Source organism: Python bivittatus, unplaced genomic scaffold (assembly GCF_059951505.1).
Source record: "Python bivittatus isolate LINGU-HERP-01145 unplaced genomic scaffold, Pbiv_v1 ctg000220_np1212, whole genome shotgun sequence".
Taxonomy (NCBI): domain Eukaryota; kingdom Metazoa; phylum Chordata; class Lepidosauria; order Squamata; family Pythonidae; genus Python; species Python bivittatus.
The window spans coordinates 4,658,428-4,685,226 of NW_028277048.1; the positions used below are offsets into that span (position 1 = coordinate 4,658,428).

Genomic DNA, 26,799 nt, shown 5'->3' on the forward strand with positions numbered 1-26,799 from the left:
TTATTACATAATGTATATCCTGTAACATCAAACTGTAGGCACACAGAAGTTTTCATAGCCAGTTCGTATCTGTGCATGTCTGTGTATATAATTAAATGCACCTTTGCCAGCACACAGAAGTTATCACAGCCTCTTCTTGTTTGGACATGTCTGCGAGCCTAGCTCAATGTTTATTTTTCAGGATAGAGAGAACAGGGGTTCTGAAATTGTGCATGGCGCCTAGAGGAAGCATATGGCTTCTGTAGCAGACAGACTCCGAGGCACTTTCCACCCACCAGCCGAGATTTAAAACTCACGATGCAACTCCCCAGAGCTGCAGAGGAAGGAAGGGAACATATGGGTGCTTCTGTCACATCACCTTCTTCTCCTCCAGCTTCGCTGGTTCTTCAACACAGTGCATGATCCTTTATTCTTGTTCTCCTGCAATACCAGGATGGGGTTAGTTGTGCCTGATACAGGTGTACAGTGCTGTGTCCATCTTGAGTGGGGCTGAAGGTCATGGAAGTTCAGAAACCCCCTTCCTGAGTTTAAACAGGGGAGAGAGAAAGAAGTGCTTTTCTTAACTTAATGCAGTTGTCTCTCTTCCCTTCCCCACTGCTCTCAAACTGATTCGGATCCCCTGCCTCGGCTAGCACAGCCTTTTTCCAAAGCAGGTGTGGCTGGACTGGGTGCCTCAGTTTTTCAACATCAGGACTAAACCCTGAAAGTTGTGGTTGATAAAAGTAGAGGAAAGAGCTCAGGGGGTCTTTCTAGGCATGGGGGTATCGGGGCTCCGGGCTCAGCTCAGCGCTCTCCCTGCCAGCCCTTGCTCGCCCTGCGCTCCTTTTCTTCTTTCACCCGTAGGAAATGTTGCCTCGCTTTGTGCCGGAGGCCTTAATTCACGCTATTGTTCCTCTCGCGCAAGCGGCGAGGTCCGGCCTCCAGCTTCAGCACTGGCCGCCCCTGGCGAACCCTGGCACCACGGAGCCCCCGAGAGCCCGGCCGAGCAGGGAGCCTGTCCCCCTCCGCTCAAGCCAGAGCGCTCGCTACACGTCAGCAGGTCGGGTCAGAAGGGAGACGGGTGACTTGGAAGCTCCTCGGAGCGTGGACCCTGTGAGCAGCGCAGCGGTCGGTCGGTCGGACGGACGGACGGACGCGGTACAGACGCGCTCGTTTTCCGCGCGGCTTGGGGCCAAAGCGACAGGCAGCCCCTTTCCCAGAGTTGAACGCGAGGGGAGGGAGCGGCTGGCTGGCTCCGTCCCTTCCCAGCGGCAGCCGCCGCCGCGACAGCGCCTCCCGCGTGGCTCTCCGCTCGCTCTCCTGGCTCCGGCCCAGCCTCTCTCGTTCGCCCGCTCGCTCGCTCGCTCGCCCGCCTCGCCTCTCCCCGCTCCTCCCCTCGATTTGTTTTGTGCGGCGACTTCGGGAGCGTGACGGAGGCGCTTAGAAGCGCTTATGCAACCGGCTGACCTACTAACACACATTCGCCTGGGGAGAGAAGTAGGGCGGCGACGGTGGCGGCGGCGGCAGCAGCAGCAGCGGCGGCAGCAAAGCTCGCGAAAGACGCGCAGCGGCAAGGCGAGGCCAGCCCGGCGACTCCTTCCTGCCGCTGGAGAGGCGGCTTCTCCTCTGGCGAGGTGGCCGAGCGCGCCTGGAAGAGGTGATTTCACGCGAACGCCTTGCGAGGCTCCTCTACCCCTGCCCTTCCCCCACCTGCAGCCCCCCGGCCTTGGGGTCTCCCGGGAGAGGCCGGCTCGTTTCTCGCGCGCTGGAGTTGTCGGCGGGCGCGGGCGTGCTTTGTTTGCGGGCAAGGTACATGGCGGGCAGCAGGCATGCGGCGCTGTTCCTCTGCTGGGCTTCTGGTACCTCCCTCCAGCCCCGTTCAGACAAGCCCTTGAATGCGCCCGGCCGAGTCGGGGAAGTTCTGCGCCAGCAGCCCCGCGCTTGGAAAGGACGGCGGTGCTGCGCGGCGGAGGGAGGAGGAGGGGCCGAGGGGCCGTGTGTAGCAGACCTTTTTGGGTGGGCCGGTGGTGCGAATCCCCCTCCCCATCTCTTGTTGCACAGAACAACATAAACACTTCAGCTCTTCCCCTCCCTTCCAGACTGACCTACATTTTTTAGGATGGGGTGAGAGTGCGTCGTGGTATTGTGCGAGGCAGCCAAGCTGAGGAGGTTCAGGAACTCGAGGTTTCAAGACGGAGCCAACGACTTGCTCGGAAGAGCGACGGGGGGAACAGTGACATGTGGCTTGCCTTGCCTCGAGAAAGCAGTCTGAATACTGAGATTCAGGGGCTTATCGACAGAGACCCTTAAACCTGCTGTTGGCCTTGGGATTTGCAGCCTCAGCATGTCTGATTGCTTCTGAGCATGTGCAGAGATCCTCTGCCATTATTAAGGATGCACACATTTAGCTTGGCATGAGATATGACCAGAGAGGCAGGAACAAGGCCAGAAAGGGTTCCTCCCTTTCTTCTCTAAATGAAATTCTCCACCTGACCACAGGAAAGTAAATAAGGAACAGGAAGTTTGTAATCTGGTGACTGGTTGGCCCAGCAAGATTTAATCCCTCACTCCATAATGGGTGCCTGTGGCCATGCAAGTAAACAAAACCTTGTAGCCTCCGCCAGGCTGGGAAAGGGAGAGAAGGTCCAGTGGTCTCTCTGTAGGCAACTGGCCACTTTCTGGTGGGCACCTGGTTCCTTCTGATTACGACAATTCTTGCAAAGTTAAGTGAAGTAAGTGCAATTTGTTAAGATCTAGAAATGCACAGTGAGGAGGATTGCTTAAGAGAGCTTGCTTACTATTTTAGTGGTTAGGAAATCCGGACTCTGCTTTTCAGATGGTAAAAAATAAAGAGAGTAAATTCAATTATTCCATTTAAGGTGCATTGCGTATACTTTTCAAAAGTTTTTTTAAAAATCCAAAATCTATCAGTACAGGAAAAAGTACATTTGGTGTTTGAGGTAAACCACTCTTGTTCAACCTGATCTTTTCCAGATATGCTACTACAGTTCTGCTGGTTTGTTAAATGTATGCCCCATCTTTCCTCCATTTTTATTCCTACAACAACAACCCTGTGAGGCTGGCTCAGCTAAGAGTCAGTGACTAGCCCAAAGTCATCCAGTGGGCTTCCATGGCTTCCAACACTTTAGCCACCCACTAGGTCTCCTGCTGTCCTATTCCCAGTTAGCGTCTGCCGGACAGGAGGGATGAGAGTTATAGTCCAATATCATTGGAGAGGGGGTGCCAGGTTGGGGAAGGGTGGTTTTAAGTACTGAAAAACACCAAATTATTTCTATTCTATTGTATAGAATTAAGTCTACTACTAATGTGACACATTTCTTCCTTTCTAAAAGGGACTCAAGGATGTTTTAAAGTATGTTTATGTTTTGTTTAACACTTAATGTTTCTAAATTTAAAATGTTTTTAAATGTCCTTTTAAAATATATTTTTATCATCCAGTCTGAAGAAAAATTATGTGTTACTCAGAAATATTTGATAGGTCTAATATGTAGTGTACAACTAACTGATTTTGGATGAACAGAATCACTGAGCAAATCAAACATAAAATCTTCCTCCCCTACAAAATTAAACAGAGTGGCTGGGCTTGCAACAAGGCTTAACTCATTTTCTGGATTCACGCAATATAGTAAGTCACAAATTAATTAAATGTCTTTATACAGGGTAGTCCCCAGTGTGTGTAAGCACAAATGATGGCATGTCTGTGTGAGGATGCTGCACCTGACATACCCACACCAGGCCAGGGAGGCAAATCCATAAAGGCCTTTGCATTATAACATCATCACACATACAGTCAGGTCCAGAAATATTGGGACATCGACACAATTCTAACATCTTTGGCTCTATACACCACCACAATGGATTTGGAATGAAACAAACACAATGTGCATTAACTGCAGACTGTCAGCTTTAATTTGAGGGTATGTACATCCAACTCAGGTGAACGGTGTAGGAATTACAACAGTTTGCATATGTGCCTCCCACTTGTTAAGGGACCAAAAGTAATGGGACAGTTGGCTTCTCAGCTATTCCATGGCCAGGTGTGTGATATCCCCTCAGTACCCCAATTACAATGTGCAGATAAAAGGCCCAGAGTTCATTTCAAGTGTGCTATTTGCATTTGGAATCTGTTACTGTCAACTCTCAAGATGAGATCCAAAGAGCTGTCACTATCAGTGAAGCAAGCCATCATTAGGCTGAAGAAACAAAACAAACCCATCAGAGAGGTAGCAAGAACATTAGGCGTGGCCAAAACAACTGTTTGGAACATTCTCAAAAAGAAGGAACGCACTGGTGAGCTCAGCAACACCAGCAACACCAAAAGACCCGGGAGACAACAGAAAACAACTCTGGTGGATGACCGAAGAATCCTTTCCCTGGTGAAGAAAACACCCTTCACAACAGTTGGCCAGATCAAGAACACTCTCCAGGAGGTAGGTGTATGTGTGTCAAAATCAACAATCAAAAGAAGACTTCACCAGAGTGAATACAGAGGGTTCACCACAAGATATAAACCATTGGTGAGCCTCAAAAACAGGAAGGGCAGATTAGAGTTTGCCAAACAACATCTAAAAAAGCCTTCACAGTTCTAGAACAACATCCTATGGACAGATGAGACCAAGATCAACTTGTACCAGAGTGATGGGAAGAGAAGAGTATGGAGAAGGAAAGGAACTGCTCATGATCCTAAGCATACCACCTCATCAGTGAAGCATGGTGGTGGTAGTGTCATGGCGTGGGCATGTATGACTGCCAATGGAACTGGTTCTCTTGTATTTATTGATGATGTGACTGCTGACAAAAGCAGCAGGATGAATTCTGCAGTGTTTCGGGCAATATTATCTGCTCACATTCAGCCAAATGCTGCAGAACTCATTGGACGGCGCTTCACAGTACAGATGGACAATGACCCAAAGCATACTGCAAAAGCAACCAAAGAGTTTTTGAAGGGACAGAAGTGGAATGTTATGCAATGGCCAAGTCAATCACCTGACCTGAATCCCATTGAGCATGCATTTCACTTGCTGAAGACAAAACTGAAGGGAAAATGCCCCAAGAACAAGCAGGAACTGAAGACAGTTGCAGTAGAGGCCTGGCAGAGCATCACCAGGGATGAAACCCAGCATCTGGTGATGTCTATGCGTTCCAGACTTCAGGCTGTGATTGACTGCAACGGATTTGCAACCAAGTATTAAAAAGGGAAAGTTTGATGTATGATTATTATTCTGTCCCATTACTTTTGGTCCCTTAACAAGTGGGAGGCACATATGCAAACTGTTGTAATTCCTACACCGTTCACCTGAGTTGGATGTACATACCCTCAAATTAAAGCTGACAGTCTGCAGTTAACGCACATTGTGTTTGTTTCATTCCAAATCCATTGTGGTGGTGTATAGAGCCAAAGATGTTAGAATTGTGTCGATGTCCCAATATTTCTGGACCTGACTGTATGTCATTGTTTGGGTGTCATCACCATCTGCTGTGAACACTGCTATCTGCAGACTCATACACATGCTCTAGAGTTCATATATTCAATTGGCTAAATACAAGGGGTTAGGTGCACTTTGTAGATGTGGGTACCATATTAATGTAGAATAACCTGCATCTCTCAGATCCACATTACTGATCCCATCCAGTTGATCTTCAGATGGAGATATTTCAAGGACACAAACATCCCCCCCTAAATCATGCTTTTGGCAGTCTGACTTTTAAGCATGGAAATATTCTTTTATCAGATTTACAGTATATACTACCCTTTTTTCAAGATGCTCAGGGCAATGTTTGCAGCACTTCCCCCATCCCACTACCAATTTTATCTTCACCAGAGCCTTTGAAGGTAGCTTTGAGAATGCCTGGCTTGAATTCAGTGTATGCTTTATGGATGAGCAGGATTTGATCCCAGGACTTCCCAGTCTATGCCCACAGTCAGTCAGCTAATCAGGTCTCTTGATCATATCCTGGGTGAAGTGGAATGGAAGGCCTTGCTGGAGAAGTGGGGCTAGCAAGAAGCATCCGCGTTGCTGAATGGAACCTGTGATGCTATGGTTGGAGGCCAAACATAGAACAGAAAGGGCTGTGATTCTTTATAATCCATTTGATAGGTAATACTTGCTTCCTTTCACCTGCTTTCCATGCAGACCCAGGAATCAGGCAAGTGTTTGGCTATCAAACCTCTAGACGAAACCTCTTATTCTGCCCATCTTTAGCCTCCTTTCTCTTTCATTAGCTTTCATTAGCTGTCTTCCAAAATGAAAATCAGGAGAAAAGAGATCTTGGGCCCTCCTCTTCATTCCTTGTGTAGGTGTTCCTTATCTCTCATCCCGTGCACTTGGCTCTAGTTGTTCCATAGAGCCAAGCATGAAGGTGGCGTTTCAAGACATTTCAATAGCTGTGCAAAACTTCTAACTTCAATAGCTGTGCATTCAAGAGATCCCATAAATGTTCTTAGGGAAATCAGTAAATAAACCCATGGGGACATTTATTTATTCTATCCCTCCTTTCATTCAGGAGTACAAGATAATGTACATAGCGTTCCCTCATTTTATTTTACCTCACTACAAGCACCATGGGAGGTAGGCTGGGCTGAGAGAGAGTGACCCTGACCCAGAGTCACCAAGTGAGTTTACAAGGCTGAGGATGGACTAGAACCTGGGTCTCATTGCTCCTAGACCAATCAGTACCTTCATCACCACATGATGCACATTTCACACATGGTCTGTGTAAGGGTATAGATACATGTTAATGTGTAGTACAGAATGATTGTAGAGGGTTGAGCAATTTTTGCTTTAGAAACTCTCTGCCTGCTCCAGGACACTTAGCTCAGCTGGCCAAGTTTTTGCAAACAGAAAAACAAGGGGTTGAGTTGAAGACATCCAGTGGGAGGTGGTAGTGGTAAAAACAGTTGTGAAATCTGAATTCTAGAAGCTTGGTTGGCATTAGATAGCAAGTTGGGTTATTCATATGGTATTTTTTAAATAAAATCAGCCCTCTACTTATATGCATTTAACAACAGCTTGGGTTCCAGCCACAGCAAGCAAGAAGGGTTCACTCCATATATGCAAAACTCTGCCTGATGATTTTGTGCAGAGCAAACTGTTTTTTAAAAGGCAAAAGAGTGAGCCAAGCTATTTTTCCCCCTGATTAGTTGGCAGCCCTGTCTACTCTTTTATTTTTAACCAACAGCTGAAAGCATAGAGAATAAGCAGGGAAAGCGTTCTGCAGTGGTTCATCTCCATTTCAGAAAGGTTACCCTGCTCATGTCCGTATGTCAGGCTGTGATCTTAGGAATTCTACTATTAAGATGTGCTTAAATGGGGAATGAAAAAAATGTCACAATCATAATGGGAGCGGTTACTTTCTACTGCGTGCAAAATGAAAAAGGTGTTACCAAATTTGGGAGAGGCTAGCTCTGGGTCATTCATTGTCATACCTCATTTGTTCAGGCCTTTTCTAGAAAGTTGGGCAGGGCCACTGTCAAAAGGAGGCTCAGGAATGATGGAATTTGACACTGAGGAGTGAAATGTATTTCATGTATATTGTAGGCGGGGCCGGGGGGAGGGAGGGAGAGATTTCATGACTTGTAGGGTCCCTGTTGCCCACAAAGCTCTGCTCTGCTGACATGGATTTCCACGGGGTTGCACTGCTGAATAACAGAGAGGAATCAGAGAAAAGAGGTGCATTAAGCATTTGGATAGATTTTACATAGCTTGAACCATAATCCCTTCAGAGACCACTTCCGTTAAAAAAAAAAGAAATGGGCACCACCATCTAGTTGACACCACTGTATTATTGTTATGATCATTGGCTGCTAAATGTAAGGGAAAAACATAACTTTAGGTCAGAACAAGATGGCCTGGCTATAATTTTTATGGTCAACTGAAACTCAGAGGCCCAAGTCTTAACAGCAGTTCCTTTAGGGCTACTAGACCTGGGTTGCAAAAATGTAGACAATCACTAGGTGGCAGAAATGAGATAGAGAAAATGAATTCTTGCTGCCATCTAGTTGTCACCCAGACTCTTTAGATCAGTCATATTCAATCTCTGCCTAGATTTTCTGACCCATTCCTAATATTTGCAATGTGCTTCATATAATGTTTAACTGGGGATGAGCTTCACTAACGATTACTACCTTTGGAGTAACTTGACCTTCACCAGCAAGTTGTACACTTGCTTTACTTCTGCATGCCAGATTGGCTCGCCACCACTTTCTGAGAATAAATCTCCTGGTTGGCATCTTGGTATTTCTGCTTAGCTTTTCCTCGGTTAGTCCTGAGACATCCTGTGGCTTTTTCCATTGCCCATAGGACTATTGGAAGTCCTCTGTTGTTCAACACAGATTGGAGAGAGTCTTCTTTGCTCCCCACCCATACGGACAGTTTCTGCTTTTTTCCTGACTGAGACTAGGGACAGACTATGAGAGTGGCAAGCATTCGACTGGGCCATCCTCTCATCACAGCATTTTAACCTGCACTAGCTAAATTTCTGCCTGCTGAGCTGTTTATCAGAAGGTGCCCCCCCACCCTGGGAAGAATGGCAACCCAACACTATGGATTATGGAATTGATTATGCAGAACGTAGAGTACATGTGGAAAGCAAAGGGGAGGAGGCAGTTGAACGGCGGTGGCTCAGCTCCAGACCTGACAGGAACAGAACATTCTTGCCTGGAAAATGGAGACACAATCTGCAACAGTTATGGCATCATGAAGCAGTTGTGTGGGAAGCCCTGCAGGGAGGGAACCTAGAGGAGGGGGTGATGTTTCGGAAGGTGCATCTGTATGGCAAACCAAAGCAAGCATCCCTCCAGGAGGAAGCATTGGCTTGCCCTCTTCAGGGAGTTTCAGGGTTAACTGAATACATTGAAATGCATTCCAAACAAACCAGTAGGAATATTAGCACTGCCATCCCAGCACTGGTTCTGAATCTTGTAGAGGAACCGGCCAGAAAATCGTTACCCGATTAGGTTATGGGTACCAGGTTGTTGCTGGGGAGTGGGACAGTGAAGAGGCAGTGAAGTTGACTGTGGGTATCTGGGCAACTTCTCTAGACGGATTTGAAGAATCTTAGGAGGGTGTGGGGGTGTCTGAATACCATCCATGAATAATACATCAGGCAGCTAATAAAGTGGAATTTGGATTTGGAAAGCTTATGTCATAATAAATCTGTTTATTTCTGAAGCACCAAAGGCTTTTTTTCCCTGCAGCAGACAAACAGAACTTCCTTCTGGAAGTTACTTGTAATAATGAGGATGGCATCACTCTTGACCAAGTTAGATCCTCAGTTCTCTGTGTGGGCAGGCCAATATCCAAAGCACTGATTAGAGTTATCAGTTGTTCAGGAAAGAAAATGCCCTCTTTTGTTTCCCTTGCTTCAGGGCCTTGAAAAGAGAGGGGTTAATATGCAGAAACTGAACAGTAGCTTTTCCCAGCACAAATCTAGCTGGGAAATGGCATTACAGGGGCAAATTTAAAAGATCAGTTCTGACTTCCTGTGATGGTCTCAGGCTCTATCCAAGAAAGATAGCCAGAGCCTTCCCTCCTATGCCCCAGCACCCAGAGGCTTTTATAGCCCTTGCTGTAAATTTGGTGGCATGACCTCATTCTTCCTTAATTGTTCACAATTACCCTAAATTACTGGACTTTGTAATTCGGAATTCAAGGGACTGATTCCAAGAGGCATATGTAAACTTGTCCCATTATGGCTGCATTCACACAACACACTCGACTAAATCTGGGCTAACAAAGCACAGCTGCTGTGTTCACATATCATGCTGTGCCCAAAGAAATAAATCATAATATGGTTTAGCATGACAGCTTGGCTTCTATAATAAACCCTAGATTCCTACAACGTGTTGAATCACAAACTATGCTGTCCCATGTTAGCTGGTCTAATGTGTTCTGTAAACCTAACATGTAGTTTTTGATGTATGGGCATCTGGCTTTGATAATCAGTCCTTCTGTCCTGTGTGCTTTTCTACTTATAGTCAGATTTGATTTACAGAACTTTATTGCACTGTTAATTTTACTGCACACTTGCATTACTTTCCTTTGTGCTCAACAACTTCAGGCCATTCTGCCTTTATTAGAGGAAATCCCCAAACAGAACTTGAATTTTAAAGTGAAAATGTTCAAGATTCAGCAACCTCCTCAAAGATTATACTGTACTCTTTAATTTGAAAGACCATCCGTGACATTTTTGTGAATGCAAAGCACTTGGCATCAGTTCAGAGGCACTCTTATCTTTTGCTTTGCTTTTGATTGCTGCTGTTATGTAACAGTACAACTGTATTTTTGTTCTTAACGCTGCATCAGTTTGGTAAGATCCAGCTCTTCCTAAGCCAAGGACTCAAAGTGAGTGGCAGTCCTTCTCTCTGACCTCTTTTGCAGGCTATCAGACCTACTGTCCCAAGGCAGTGACGCAGACTGAGAAGTAGGTCAGCTTCCTCTGCATGCCCAAGCTTGCAGGATCCTGGTCATACACACCCAATCCAGCTTAGTAGTAGTTCCATGTGCCCTCCAAGACACGAGGCCGGGCCCTGCAGGCAGATCAGGGTGTGGGATTTGGGCTTAGCTGGAAAACCCTTTCTCATTCTGGGTCAAGGCAAGAAAATAATATGTGGAGCTGGAGGGAGGATGTTGTCTCTGCCAAATTAGGAGCCCAGGACAATTACATCAAACAGAATTAGGCAGGCAGGAAACTCGGTGCACCCCAGCACAAAACGATAGCAGTTGTACCTTTTCAGTTCAGCACCAGGTGATGGAGTTGGGAGCAGAGACAAAATAAAAGGTAAGGTAAAAAAAGGCCAAACCGAGTGGAAATCCAGATTCCTCTCCCATTGCTGGTCGTCTTTTTGGTGTAAAGAATGTAACGACTGTGATGAGAACAGAATCCCTTTTTTCATCCTTGCGCATATATATGTGAGAATGGTTCTTATGGTGACATTCTACAATCAGTATTATCTCCCACTTTGGAGGGAAATCACTGGGAGAGTTGACCAACATCTTCTGAGGTCCATAAATTTCCAGTATAACACTGAGAATCTTATGGTTCTTCTATACATAGAGGAGGAGGAGGAGGAGGAGGAGGAGGAGGAGGAGGAGGAGGAGGAGGAGGAGGAGGAGGAGGAGGAGGAGTAGTTATTATTAAAATTGTTATAGCTGCCCACTCTGCAGACTGTGTTAGATTTGCTCCCCACTTTTAGTGAGGGGTTCTATTATATCAGTTTGATCTTTTTTGATCAGTTTGATCCCTTTGATCTTTGCTGTCTGAAGGTCGTTTTCTGAAGACTGCATTTTCTCTGTCTAGTTGGAGGTTTAGTATGGCAGTAGTAGGAATTGCTGCGTAAATGTAATTTTCTGTCTGGAATGCATACAATGGGCCTTGTGGCTTTGTACTGCATTCTTTTGTTCATGGAAGAACTTTTGTAGGGTAGGGAGCAAGGACGGGGAGAGAGCTTGTAGAAGAGATATCCAGGTTTGAAAAAAGAAATGCTTGGTACATGAAGATGCTTAGATGAAACATGAATATCAACATAGGTTAATATTTTCTCTCTGTTCTTTGGTACATGCATTTTAATTCCACCCAGGTCATTAAAAGTGGCAAATTTGTATTTTTTATAAAAACTCACAAAATATTTACACTTGCTCTATAGCTTGCAAGCTACAGTATGTTCATGGCTTACTCTGTAGAAATCCTGGCACTGGCAAGATACTGAGACTGCTGAATCTGAGACTGGAAATTGGAGCAATTTTAGCCCCAACACATTTGGATGGCTAGGTTGGTGAAGGTTGGTCAGAAAACAGACTAGTTATCAACAAGGAGGCAGTGTGGATGGGGCCCCAATTGTTAGCAGTATTTTCTCCCATTGGTCCCCAATATTGTCTTCTCTGTCTCCCTGCTGCTATTATTTTTTTTGTGAAGAGACAGTTTGTAGGCCAGTAGGTTGTTGGCTCTGTGTCTCTCTCTCTTTTCTGGAAATGTTGTGCAATCCATAATCATCAGACCTGTTTTGACTGCCTAGCTTGATAAATATTCAGTGTTTACTGACCTATATTCCTGCTGCCTGTGCTTGGTGCGCGTAGATCACATGCAAGGAAAAGAAAGGGGGGGGTTTTGCCATCATCATGGGGGAGTGTGCCACTTTGTACACATGGCCTTGCCTTCTTGGGAAGGAGAGCTTCAACATTCCTATCCATGTGTCATGGTGGCAAGAAGGTTGGGTTGGCGTTCTTTGTGCAACCTGTCTGGCTCGCTGGCCTATTCCTTAGCAGTCAAGAGGGGGCTGGAAGATTGCCTGCTGGGACCTGTCGGCTTCAAGGTTAAAAATCCCGATCTGGATCCACTTATTGTAATCTCCCTCCACTCTTCCTCCCTCCCTTCCTCTCCATGTTTTGAGAAGTGGGGGACTGTGTGTGTGTGTGTGTGAGAGGGGAAGAGCGAGAGAGTACATTTGTGAATGAATGAAATGGGAGTAAATGGCACATTTTGGATGTATCAGAGAGGCATTGTCCATATGGGCATGTTTGTGTGCAGACATCTCAATGGAGAAAGATGGGCTTAAAAGAGGAGAGTTGGACCTCAAGAGGACATAATAAGTGTCACTCTTTGTGGGAGACCTCTGGAAAAGGTCAGATGTGTCTCCTTTGTCTTTCTTTGGTGTATGCCAATTAGAAAAGTAGTTTTTCTCTTGTGTGTTTGGCAGAGATCACAATGTGGGTGCAGCATCTCTGGGGTGTGGCATGCTTTGAGTCTGGGGGGGCAATGTGGGGCATATGTTTTGGCTGCCAAGCAGAAATTACAGCTGGATATAGTTCTGCTTTTGGGGGCAGGGTACCCCCCCCCCACTAGAGGCAACCACACATTTCTTTCTGAGGGAAGCTGGAATGTGGGGTGTGGCCCATGTAAACCAAGGGCCCTGGTGATGCTGTCTGAACCTGCTGGATTATGTAAACAGAGCCTGAGGTGTGTGACAGCACTAGGCAGAAATGTAACACCCTCTTTTTTGTATCCTTCCTCCCTAGGCGTTTCTGCTGCCTTCTAGGCTGACCCAGCAGTTGCTGTTGACTCTTTTCCCTTCCCACCGTGCTGGCTGTTCAGCCATATCCCAGCTCCTGTTGTCTACAGGATTTTGGCAGCAAAGCCACTCCGCTTTACTGAACTGAAGGTTGAGGACAGCAAAACCATCCCAAGGAATCTGGAGACAATTCCTTTTCTGTGGAGGTTTGGAAGATGGTCTCCTTGTATTGGACAATTCATTTTCCATTGATGGGAACCCAGATCCCATTTGACTGTAGCAACTGGAGGACAGCTCAAGGCCATATTGGATGTAGCTCCCCTGGCAATACAGCTTGGTAACGGTTTTGGGTGCATAGCTGGGAAGAAGCATCCTGTGGAGCAGCAGGGGCAACAGCAGCCGCAATTCTAAAGGAAGTACTCCAGTGACAGACAAAGCACATCTGGACATTTTGCCTCCCCCCCCCCCATGATGGAGAGTCTCAACTCCCCCACATTATGTGTGGCTGGGAACTTTCCTGAATTCCATCACAACGGCATTATTCAGCGAGCCCGAACACTGAAAAGCAAGCCAAATGCCAACTGTAGGCGAAAGCGAGAGTTCATCTCCGATGAGAAGAAGGATGCCAGCTACTGGGAGAAGCGTCGGAAGAACAACGAGGCTGCTAAGCGCTCCCGGGAGAAACGGCGCTTCAATGACCTGGTCCTGGAAAATAGGGTGCTGGCACTCAACGAGGAGAATGTGCGGCTAAAAACAGAGCTACTGCAGCTAAAGTTGCGTTTTGGCCTCATCAGCACAACAGCCTTCATGGAGAAGAGCCAGCAGCTGAGCACTGCCAGTGCCAATGCCTCAGCACACATATATGGTGTTGGCAACAACGGTTTGTACTCCAGTCCCCTGTCCCGAGCCCCCCACTCAGAGGATTCGTCTGAAACTGAGCAGTCAAGCCGGGACAGCGTAAGTGTATCAGTAGCCAAGTATTCCCCCCGGGACTCTCTCTCTGACCTGTCTGATGGCTCATCTCGGGACAGCCCTCTACCCCAGACCCTTGAGGAGGCCCAGGCCATCCATCGTGTTTATGGGGATGCTCCCTTGCAGCCTTACCCAGAACCCAAGGGCTCAATTCCCCGCAGTGTTATCCTCTTCAGTGCCAATGGCTTTACTGCGGTGGCCCCTCCCCAACCCTTGCTTCCTGAAGAGGCAGAGCAGGGAGAAGACTGTGTGAGTGAGACTCCCAAAAGCCGCTACAGGGGGGGTGATTCCCACTGCCCAGAAGAGGAGCTCCAGACGCACTCAGGGTACTGCTCAAAGCCCCAGAGCTATAGTGCTCCCACCAGTTATTTGGAGGGGGAGCACATGAGGAAAGTTGAAGAACCTAGATCCCCCTTTGAGGGCTATACCAGTGAGGAAAGTGAAGAACCCACTTGGGCATGTTCCTCTGCTCCCTTCCCTGTGCCGCTGGATGCCCATCCTGATGTGAAGACCGCGGCTCTTCCACATAAGCTTCGACTCAAATGCAGAGCGCATAGCAGTGGAGTTCATGAACCATTCCCTGGTTCTAGCACTGCTCCAATTGGCTGCTGCCAGGAAGCCCCAGCGGCCTCAGACTGGGACAGTGACCGACATGAGGAGATGTCAGCCCTGGTGCGGCAAGCCTTGTTTCTGAATGAACCCCCTGCCTCCAGTGGCAACCTGGAAAGACTTTTGTGTCATGCCTCAGGGCTCCCCTCACATAACTCAGTCCCAAAAGACCGTGTCAGCAGATGGGAGGATGCTTGTCATGATGATGGCCCCAGGCCCACTTGAAGAAGACCTAGGCATGGATGAAGATTTGGGAAGGAAGAAGACACTGAACTGGTACAAGAAAGGAATTCTGCATGGCCAGATGAGCATTGGAGAAGAGGGCCGTAACTGACCTGGACCCCCTGGTCTCAGAATCTGGGGGAATAGGGATCATGAGATGGCAAAAGAGGATAAAGTGGTTGAACATGGGGGGTAGGGTGGGGCTGCCTCAGAAAAAGACTGTGGAATTACTAAGATATAGTGGGTGATGGGACCTCTGTTTTCTAGGCTCCAGAACTCAGTGTGTAGATGAGATGTGTTTTGCTGGGCAAATGCTTAGCGGTATTCTAACTTGACAATTCTGGAATTGTGACCGATAAGAGAACACCCAAAAGTTGGCGTCTAATCCATCCTGCACTGATGTTGAGGTTCTTGGATACCCACAATAGAGATGCCTAAATGGATTGTCAGTGACTGTATTTTCTCTGTCAGAAATTGCTTGGCCAAACCAAGCTGTGTGTGTTTTTAATTACTAAAATAAATCTACAGAAAAATGTTGAGAAATGCTTAGAGGTTGCTGACTGCTACTTGGGAGTGGAGGAAGATTGACACAGAGGAGAAGAGGTGGGTATATGTCTCTTGCAAGGGCAATCAATGCACATTTGCATTATACCTTTCCATCCAAGAGTTTCACAAGGGGGAATAAATCCACAGAAATTATACTAAAAATAGCCACTGAATTAATAAAATAGCAGTTATTTGAAATGGCATTCCTAGAAGTTATATGTAAGATCAGCATCAGGTTACAAATTATTCTTCATAAATGTACAAAAATCTTAACTTGGGTTTGAAACCAACCAAGAAGGGTCTAACAATGTGCTGTTTTCATTGAGCTTCTGGGAAATTTTGACTTCACCTCAACCAGAAAGTGGCATCTGAACCAGTCAGGGTACAAGGAAGTTACCCTTTCAGGTTATGTAGGGTTTAAAAGGTTAAGCTTTAGTACAGTAACAAATTGATTACTAATGTAATTCTCTCAATGCCAGTTCATCATGTTTACTGCATTTGTGCCAGTAAATAGCAATAGCACTGGTTTATCTGAGTTCAGGATTCCAAATCTTCCCTCTGGTTGTAAAGCTCAGTTGATGTATAGTTTTAATCATTTCCTTAACATTGGGGGAATTGCATCTTTCTCCCTATGTGGATGTGAAATATTTAAAACTACAAGTATTGGATGTTTGATAGGCTGATGAGAGGTTAAGTCAAGGGTGGAACTGTGGTTCGACTTGTGTGTTCATAATATGCATTTTATTGTCAGAGGGAATGTCTCAATTTGAGAAAAAGGATTCTGGTAATAGAGCACTAGAAAGTGTGATTGTCATTTAGTACAGTAAACCCTTGATTTAATAGACCTCTGCTTAGTGTATATTGGAGTTAACTGGCAAAATCTGCTGGATCCAAGCATTGAGCTATGTCCTAAAACACAGATGATGTCTGTTTTTGGCAAATCAGTCTAGATGATGTTTGCCCACAAAATGGATATTTATTGTTATCAGTAAAGGAGGCTTTCACGTGTACCACTGTGTCTGGGGGCTCAGAAAAGCCTATTACTTATTTAAACGTTCAAAAAAGTGCCTGACTCATTTATCAGACATTCAACTTTAACAGACACCCTTTAATCTTGCTAAGAGTTTACTAGATGATGGTGATGATGATTTGCAAGGGGCGAATGGTGTAAGGCATTGGGATTTAGCTCTGGGAATAAACCGTTTTTGTATTAATTCTGTTCCAAGGAGATAGGGTGGGGACAAAATGTTAAGATCGTCTCTGGACTGAAGTTTCTGATTTCTTCATCATGTGGATTGCTAGTCGCTTTGGACAGGACGGGCTTGAGCGATAGATGGAATGACGCTGTCCTTTATTTTGAATCTTTACCCATCACCTGGTTTTCTGTATCTTTAATAGTTTTCTATTAGCCTCTTATCTAGAGCTGGACTTCCTCATTTGGTTGAATATCTGGGTGAGGGTAGGATTATCCATGATTACCTGGGGGAAGAAAGTGTGTCATCAAAAGTAGGTCACTAGCTCCCCCCTCCACCTGCGCACGCACACATGAAGCTCGAGGCTGGCTGAGAGCCAGCCTTGTATCAGGAATCCGGCCCCTGCACAAAGCCTAGCCGGTGTTGCCATGGTAACAGCAGCAGCAGCAGCTGGCTGAAAAGAGCAGAGAATGGGTGAACCAAGAGGGGGTGTGGCGAGCCCCAGATTTTTTTATATTGCTTGGCCCTGACTACTAGGGGAGCAGGCTGCTTTGACAGTATCAAACTGCAGGAATCCGGAGAGTTCAAAAGAGGACGATGTATTGGAAGCCAAGCAGAGGTGCCAACTTGTTATTTTTATTACCAGCCTACTGCACAGACATTTGGTAGGTCACAATGTGCCTCTTGCAGGGATGAAAGAGTGTGGTCACTCACGGCTTGGCCATTTCCTGGTTGGACTACGGCAGGGCAGTGTACATGGGGCCTTGAAGACCACCCGGAAGTTACAACTGCTCCAGAGTGCTGCAGTGTATTCAGTGTTGGGTGCCCCTCGGTTTGCCCATATCATGTTGTTGTATGAATTGCACTGGCTCCCATTTTCTTTCTCGGTGCAATTCAACGTGCTGGTTACCACCTTGAAAGCCCTACATGGCACGGGGCCAGGTTATTTGCAGCGGGCATCTGCCAGTCCCGCCAGATTGGATAGGGTGGTCACACTCCAGGTCCCTTCCCTTAAATGCTGCCTTTTAGTTAGTTCTTCCCCAAGCACTGGGATGGGGTGAGATTGGAGCCTGGGGATGGTTGCTGGATGCATCGGAGAAGGATGGCTGAGGTTTCGTTTTTATGGTTTTATGGTTTTTATTATTGTGAGCTGCCCAGAGTTGTGTTTCTTAAGATGGGCAGTCATATAAATCTTTTAAATAAAAAAACAAAAAGTTTCCTCCATTCAATTTGTAAAACTATAAAATGCTCAAGACCAGAATGAGTCTTTAAGAAGAAGGCATTCAGACAACCCTTCAGCAAACGGGTCATAAATTTAGAGGCTGGATTTAATATGATTTTTAAAAACGCAACTTCCTCATCCTTTTGTAGCTGAGATCCTGAATTTCTTAACGGTGGTGGTATACAGTACACACCCCTTGTTAACTATAGCATTGGCCAGTAACCTTCATCCATCTTGGGAACATTAAAGTGATTTAATAACCATGTTCAAACGTACAGCCAAATAGGAATGAGATTGCCTTAAGCCAGCCTTCTCCAACAAGATGCCTCTTTCAACTTCCAAAATTCCTAGGCAGGATGGGTCAGGCTGGTTTAAGTTCCCAGTGACTGCAATGAAGCAGTGCCATAGGAAAGTTACGAATCTCAAAGAACTGCTACTAGTCTAACAAACAACACAAGCTGGATGGATAGATAATCAGACCTGGAGTAAGACAGCTTCCCATAGTAGTTAGCAGCTGAGTAAGAATTGGGAGAAAGTTCAAAAGGACAATATCCTACTACCAATTAAAAATGGGAAGCTACTTAAAGCTTCCTTTTCTTGATTAAATAAATACATCAAGCATTATTCCCTTAGATTTCCATTTAACATTATCTAGCTGCAGATATTTTTGAAATACTCTTAAGACCTAGGAATCTTCCACAACAAAAGTCTTCGCCAAGTGCAGCTTTTCCACACGCAGTGTTTAATCAGGAGTAAAAGGAAAGGTCATATAACTATCCTCGTATCACCTCTTTCAGTTGCAGTGGTTCCCATCTTTGAAATGGTGGTGTCTTTTTTGTTCTTTCTCATTGGCTTGATGGACTGATACATCCTGGTCATCTCTAACATGTTTATTAAAAGATTATGATGCTGGTCTAGTTCTAAAGGTAGCTTGCAGTTCAGAATGAGAGTGTCAACATCCACATGTGTAACAATGCACTCTTCAGTTCACAGATAGTTCCCAAGCTTTCCTTAATGACCATTGTCTTAGATGGCTTTGAAAGTACCTTTAGATAAGTACCTTTAGATGCATCAGACACTACTAGCTCTAGTTGGAATAATCTCTCTCTATAGTGTTATCTCTTAATATCTGTCTCTTAGTATCAACTGTTTGGAATGAGTGGTGTATAGCTGTTGCGTTGTGTCCTGTTCATGAACATCCAAAGGGCAAACTGTTAGAAATGCTAAATTGGATGAGCGTGGTCCACTTTGCCAGCATTCTTGGCATATCACTGGAGCTTGTTTGTAATGCAGGGAGAGTTTGGCGTCACACTCCCCAATCAAGAAAGTATGCAAGCTCCATTCAGTTCAATTGCATGTGACCCACTTCTCGCAGTGCCAATCCAGCAGTGTGAGCTGGCCCATGAGATGATTATGGGGCAGGAAAAAAAAGTACGTGATGAAATATTGCTTCAACCCCATCTCCATTGCAGCATTTGCCTTGAAGCTGAAGCAGGGGAGGGACCCACACAGACCCACACCTCTGTCTGTAAGCCCTGAAGCTCATAAAACCAGGAAGATGGGCACAAAATGGTTCTGCTACCATTTCATGGGGATGTGCCGTGTGAAGGTAAAGATTTTGTGATTACGGTAATATTACTATTGTTCCAGTGCCTTTTTGCCCTTGGGAGAAGTATGTTGGTAAACTAGGGCAGGAGGCGTTAGCTGCTAGAATCTCCCTCAACCAAGAGAAAACAAGGAACCTAGTAACTAGATGAGATCATCATCACTGACTGCTGGGATCCAGGTGACTGCCTGGTCACCTTTTCTCCTTCAAAGCCATGGCCTTCCAGATGTTGCTGAGTCACTATAGAAGTCGGGTGGTGACAGCACAATCTCTTGTAAATGGGTGTCTCAAAAAAGGCAGCTGCATCATGGCTGGTGAACCTTGCTTAACCAGCACCTCTGTGGAAATTGTTATTACGCATTGCCTCATTCTACTCAGGCTTTCATGTTCTGCAAGAGATTGAGGGCTGTCTTAAGAGTTGTGGAATTAAGAACAGGTCTAAACCAGGTGCAGACAACTAGGGCTCAGAGTTGTCCCCTTGCCTAATATCAAAAGCCCTTTGTAGTCAGTTCAGATTTCTAGCAACAGTGATCTGTCTCTTCCCTAGTAACCTATGTGAGGACAGGGAGAAAGACAAGAGGATGTCAGAACAAATACATGTGAGAGAAAAAGGTGTCATTTTTGGCTCTACTCAACCTTAGCGTGTAACGTACTCCCCCAACATTTCTCCTGTGAGCTCCTGACATCTTCGTAGGTCAACCACTCCCAGCCTAGCACTCTTCAGATTGTTGGGATCAATTTTTAGAACTCCCCACCAGCGTGGTGGTAGAAGATTGAGCAGCTACAAAGTTGACAAAATGAGGGTATTGCCAATTTCTGACACCTGCAATTAGGGAGACAGGAAGCTCTCTCTCTCTTTTTAGCAAACTATCTTGGTGGCCTGTTAAATTTGAGATTAAGAGTTCCAAATTACTTTGCTGATCAAATTTAATACTATAAAATTATGCTGATAGACTACATTCTTCTTGCTGGAATAGCTACCACACGTACCACCATCTCCAGCATCAGTTTGTCACTTTTCCAGAGCATGCTTGTCAGCATTTCAGATTGATCTTCAGCTGCTCATTCACTGACATGGGATTATCATCTACTGGGAAGTTCTCCTGCACAAGCCCTGCTGCTGCTTCCTTGTTTTGCACAATTCCCAAGCATTTTAATCAAGGCTTATGCCCATTAAATCCCTTGTGTATCGTGCCCCATGTCTCAATAACATTCTGAATAGTAGCCTGCATTCATCATTACTTGGGCAGGGTGTTTGCATTTATCAAGAGGTGTGTATTGGAGTGGGCCAGTTATTAGTTGAATTGGGTTTTTTGTTTCTGAAGTGCTTTGTGAGTTTGGGGAATAGGCCTTAATAACTCCCCTTATTCCAGTGCTCCACCCCAAGATGCACAGGGGAGAACTTCAGATGGGTCAGACTTAGGAGAGAGGAGACATGATCATTCAGATGCCATGGCATGTGATGGTGTGGTTCAGGCTAGCACACACTGAACATTTGTTCTAATTAAATCTAAAGCTGAGAATAAGGCCTCATCAATCAATCAGGTCTAGAGTCCCAAATGTGACCAGTGAAGCCGTTCTACTGGACTGGGGACCTGAGATAACCACGTCAGAGAATTGCTTTACTGTTTAGTGAGTCAGTTTGCTGGCTGTGCTGAAAGAGCAGCTACAGCCGGACACTCAGGCCCAGTGAAAGAATGGCCCAGCAGGTTCAGCTCTGTCCTGGTTTCCTTGTCTTGGCACGGAAAGAGCAGCTTGTGAGAGGAGTCTCACGTGCACAACAGCAGCCTTGTTTGTAACAGTAACCTCCTGGCACAATGCCCTTGCTCTTATGTAACACCAGGCTCAGGCTGCTGCAGGGAAGAAGCCCAAGGGCAGAACAGAAAATGCTTTGGAGGAGCCACGTGACTTGGGCAGCACATGGGAGGAGGAATGCCCCTTTGGTTAAGGCTGGCTGGGGCAGCTCTTCCTTCAAGCCTAATTCCTTCCACACCCTGGTTTCTCACCCTAAAATCTTTTGCCCAGTCCCTGGATTTTAGGAAAATAAGGGTGGGGCAGGCAAACTGATCTGAACCATCTGCTTTTCTGCCAGACATTCCCCTTCCGAACCCAAAGAGTCAGTGATTAGAGAAGGTAAAAGCCAAACATGCTGTACAGGTTGGTTTATTAACATGACAATGCTTCTGCCTGCGTAAGCCCAGAGACTGCTATGATGGTCCAGAAGAAATACTTCACAGGCAGATTACGTGGCAGTCAGCTTCCTAGCTCCTTGGGGTGGGAGGGTATATGCTTTATTCACAGTACAGAAAGATGCCAGTATAGCGGGATTCTTTCACCAAGCACTCATGCATTAAATCGGAGAGGGAGAACATTCATTCCCAACACCTTCCCTGCAAGGTAGGAGCTCCAATTCTGGTGGAGGTTTCCTTCTGTCTTTCTAATTGCTTTGCTCCCTTATAATGAAGAGCTCCATAGCTCTGGATTTGGGAGGAAACTTTGCAAATAAAATGCTTTCCCTGCCCACATATTTGCCTTCTGACACACACACACACACACTCTTAGGAGTTCTGCACCACTTCTTTTCAACGCCTATACACTGCATGGCAGACTTACTTGGAGCAAACCTGACGCCTAAGTACTGAGCCAACTCTCATACGTCTGGGAGAGGATTTGTATGGGACAGCTGTGATATTTAGGGCCAAATAAAATTTGTCATGAACCTTGCCAGGTGCTTTACAAACCATGCCGTGTAGCTCCAGGCAGGCAAGGCAGCTCTGTGGGATTGCATTTGGCTTAGTGAAATGACTGAAGGGCATGGAGGTGGGAAGGGCTCCTCTTAGGGACTCATATATGATTGTGCTATCAGGGTGAATGAAGAGATGGTGGTGCAGGATAACTGGAAAGGAACTGAGGAGAGCCAAAAGGAGAGGGGAAAATAGACCTGTATCATTTAGCTGATATTTGCATAGAGAGTACCTCTCCTTCTAGGGTTTGCTGGACTGAGAGAGCATTGGGGGAAAGGGAGACTAGTATCTACACCAGGCAGGAGCTGCGTCTGTGTAGCAGTGCTATTACCATTAAGACCACTTTGGGTATAATCCTAATGGATATGGTGCTCCTAGGTCATCCAGTGCCAAATCTGGGTTGCCAAATTTGAGAGTTTAACTTCTTTCACAAGGCAAAGCAACCAAGTCTCAGGATGAACAGAGAGAAGCCAAGGAGAACAGGCTATTTTTCTTTCACTGGACTCCATTTGCTAGATTCCATTCCATCAGAACTGGTGTCTGCAAACCACTTACGGATAAACAATCTGTTACCTGCAGACCTGATCTGAGATCATATCTGTACACTTAAACATGAGTGCACTATTTACAGCACCATCATGCATAATGACAACTTTGCCCAAATACCAATGACACAAATTCATGAGTAGGCAGGATGGCAAATGTCATGTATTTTGACCAATGTGGTCAAAGAGCCACCCTAATTTTACAGGATCCCTTTATTGCAATCTAGTAGTGTACATGATGCATGTATCTACCTCCTACTGCTTACTCCCGTCACTTTAGGAGCGCCATGGTAGTTCTGTATCCTAAACAGACACACACAGAGGCTGTCCTATATGCCAATTCAGAGGCTATGCCTGTTTTCTTCCTATTTCTGATAGTCCTGGGAGGCCACCAGGTATCCAGTGTAAGTTATTTCAACCTTTTCCAAAGAACAGGGAGAGGGAAACTGAACCAGGACTTTGTGAACTGTTCCTGCACTTCTTTGAAATGAGCTCAAAATGCACTTCCAGATTTATCAGTTTAGATTACAGCATTCTCCTCAATCAACGTCTGTTAAGGCTTTTGTCAGAACCCAAAAATCACAGTCTGAGAATCCGCTTGCATAATGGGTCTATCAAGCTGAGACTGAAACTAAGCGAGCTCATTAAGGGCCAGGGGAGAGGAGAGCAAAGCCTGTCCACAAAGAACTAGTGGATTGGGATGTCGTGCCTGGTACCCATCAGAGGCAAGAATATTAATGTGGAAACATGATTTCTCTTCCAGAAACCACGTGGGGCAGTTTGAGGTTTCTCTGCAAAAGGACAATCAAAGATACTCTGGATGCCAAATACAAAACTTCCAGATGACACATCCCTTCCACAGTCCATCACCCCCTCCCCACTACTGAAGAATTATCCAGAGCAAATCCCATTTCAATTGAACTTGCATAGAGAAACTTCTCAAAGATCATGGCCTCAGATCAGACTGTTTTCCATCAATATTTTTGATGCTCCAAACCCACCGCTTCAGGGGACTACCTAACCATGTCTTCATGACAGGCAGCCTCTGCCTTTTCAAAAGCCTGAGACAAGCTTTTTTCCATTCAGGCATAAATAAAAATCAACTCTTGTTTAGGGTGAAACAGATTTACAACCCCACAACTGAAGGATGAGCCACTTTTTTTGCCTGATAATTCATTTTGTTATTTAAATTGCTCACATTTGAGGAACGTATAAAATCCAATAATTTATCACTGAAATGAGAAAAGCAAAATAACAGATGCAAGAATCAGCCTCACCTAAAGCGGACAGAAAAGGAGACTTGTCTGAGCAGGTGTTATGCAGGTGGGAGAACTTTGGATGTGAACACTGGAGCTGCATACTTGCAGCTCCTTTAACGCTACCGACCATGCCCCAAAACCTATGCTGTCAACTCCCTTGACTACCATAACCCAATTCCAATCAGCCAGTGACAAATCTGCATAACGTCGGACACATCTTTGCACGCAACCTTGCCTGCAAAGATTCAGATGCCGCAAGAATTTTAATTGGACTTCTTGCATTTTGCGAAGGAGCAAAACCTCCTGCATTCAAACACTGCCTGGCGTTCTGTATTCCAGTTCTAGTATCTTTTCCTAAACCACCATTCTTTTTTTTAATTACACAGATTTCAAGGAATAGCCTGAAGCACAGTACAATGGGTGTAGGGTTGGGGAAGGGAGTGATCACAGTATTAACCATTTCATGTATAGTTTTGCTCATATATATATATGTATATATATATATATATTTATATTTATATAAATATTATAATATAATATATATAGCGAGAGATATGTATAGGTACTTTACAAGGCTTAAGAGTAAACATGCCATTCACAAGGGGATGGCTGAGGGAAAGGGTAGGCACTGTTGCCTCTGCCTTTCATATTCACAGAGAGCTTAAGGACTGCCTCCTTCCGGCTCTGATGGGAATAGCTCTTTGCTACCATCACCCTTAAAGCTGGAAGGCAAAGATGACAGTGGAGTGGCCCTGGGGGCCAGGAGGTGAGAAAAGCAAGTCTTCTCTCCTTCAGTGGGCCGCCCCTTTCTTCTCCAGAGCAGGCGGTGGGGGCCGGGGGGTATCTCCTGCACACTTGCTCCCCGATGCCAATACCGGTAGATCTTCCTTCCCTCGTTTCCCTTTCGCTTCAGCTGAGCCTCGCTTCAGTCCATTCTTGGTTCCCTCTGGGCAGAGGCAACTGGGGGTTTTTGCACAGGTTCCCAAGGTGGTGTGCTCCTCCACTACCTCCAAGATCCACTTCTCCTTGGGCAAGCCAGTCTTGTCTTGGGCAGGCTGCGCAGTGGGCTTTCCAGGAGGGCCAAGGTCTTGGTTCTCCTTCGGTTCCAGCACGATTGGGACAGGGCCCCGTGGGGTCCCCTCTGCCTCCACACTGCCTTTCCTGCCTTGCTCGTGCTCCTGAACAGGGCTCAGGGCTTTAGTCAGCGCCCGGTTGGCTCCTGCAAATGCCTCCTCGGTCTGCACAGCTTGGGTCCTCCTGCAGTCCCCAAGCAGAGCCTCTGGCCCCCTGGCTTTGCTGCTGGTCTCCGAAGCTGCCTCTCCATCTCCTACCCCAAAGCTAAGGGGGGACTCCTGCCGGCCCAGGCGGCGGGTGGCCAGGGGCTTTGGAGTGCCGGATTCACTGGGGCTCTCCCCATCTGACTCCGCAAGGCTGTGGAGGCCAGGCTCCCCATAGAAGTCTTTGCGGTATTCAGAATGCACCACCTCCAGGCTATGTTTTCTCACGACCACCTTCTTCTCTGCGCTTAAGAGAGAGCCCAGTTTTTCCGCTGACTGCACCCGCTTCAAAAGTGGTGAACGAGGGGGCTCTGCGCTCTTGGGGCGAGGCCGTACCACTGGTGGTGAAGAATGAAGCTTTGCAGGGAAGCTCTGGGTGGTGTTGGAGCTGCCCACAGTATGGCCAGGGAGTGGTGGTGGTGAGGACTGTGTAGGTGAGGGCGTATGTGCCAACGGTGAGAGGGGAATGTTTCCAGCTGACTTGCAACGGGCAGAACGATACTGGCGATGCAGTTTGGGAGACAGGCCATGCAGAGTGCTGGGCCGCATGTGGTGGGATGTGGTGGCTGGTGAATTGGGTGTACTGGAGGCTGGGGAACTGCTCTGGGAAGAGGCACCTATGAAGGGATAAAGAGAGGAAAGATGAGGTATACTATGCAGGATCCTCACTCTGTTTGGAGAACCAGGAAGAGGTGCTGTGGGTTCCCCTGCAAGGAAATGACATAGGACTTCATCTTACAGACCCCCCTGAACATTGATCAGGGCATGTCCTTTGTGGAGTTACTCACATTTACATTTTTACACTGATTCTAGATCAGTGGTTCTTAAACTGGGGGTAGTTTGGGCCTATCCTGTGGGTAAATGGAGCAATTTGTAATTGGTTGTTTGTTGAGGATTCAGTTTGGGACTGCTGCTGCTGAGATACTTGTGTAAAACAAGAGTCTGATTTTTTTGAGTGGGTATTGACATTACTTGAGACTGGGAAAAAGGGTACAGGTAGTCTCCAGTTTAAGACCAACTTCCGTTCCCAAGGTCTGCCATTAAGTTGAATTTGTATGTCAGCCAGGACAGTATTATTGTATAATACTGTATAAGTAGTATTGTGTAATAAACTCGAACCATTGCATATTTAACTCAAATCATTGTGTAAAACTTGAATTTTGCTATAATGGGCTGTATTCTTAACTATGGGTCACCTGTAACCCGGGCACTCTTAACCCAGGGACTCCCTGTAATTAGGTCAACAGTTTAAGAACCACTGATCTAGAGGACAATCCATTCCTGTAGCTTCCTGTGCCTGATCATTAGCAGCATGCAACCAGAGACTAGGGCAAAGATTGACAAGATGATTTCATGTCATCTTGCAGGTGCCTCCCCCCATTTTTTTTTTAAATGATATTAAAAAACAAGTAAATGGCCAAAATTACACAAGATTTAATGAGAGAGAGAGAGAGAGAGCACCAATTCTTGTAAGATTTTGGTCATTTTTTATCTTTAACCTTTAAAAAAGCTAGAGATTGATGGGTGCAGCATTACCAACCCTCAGGCTTGAGGACAGCCATCATACCCTGCTTGTAGTTTTCCCTGTGCACATTTGC

The 26,799-nt window shown here is 46.0% G+C and overlaps 2 protein-coding genes across 2 annotated transcripts in view; one reads left to right on the forward strand and one right to left on the reverse strand.

Moving 5' to 3' along the window:
• Window positions 1–1,227: 1,227 nt before the first annotated feature.
• LOC103060241 (nuclear factor interleukin-3-regulated protein-like) lies at window positions 1,228–15,789 on the forward strand. Its single transcript, XM_007439560.3, has 2 exons — window positions 1,228–1,636; window positions 13,014–15,789. The coding sequence occupies exon 2, from the start codon at window positions 13,475–13,477 to the stop codon at window positions 14,810–14,812; it is 1,338 nt and encodes a 445-aa protein (XP_007439622.1). The 5' UTR covers window positions 1,228–1,636; window positions 13,014–13,474; the 3' UTR covers window positions 14,813–15,789.
• A 5,741-nt stretch (window positions 15,790–21,530) lies between these two features.
• Window positions 21,531–26,799, reverse strand: part of MAST1 (microtubule associated serine/threonine kinase 1) — an 83,705-nt gene continuing 78,436 nt past the window's right edge. Inside the window, exon 28 of the mRNA XM_088138470.1 lies at window positions 21,531–25,818. Coding sequence (XP_087994596.1) covers window positions 24,716–25,818 — 1,103 coding nt within the window. The 3' untranslated portion in view covers window positions 21,531–24,715. The remainder of the gene's footprint in view (window positions 25,819–26,799) is intronic.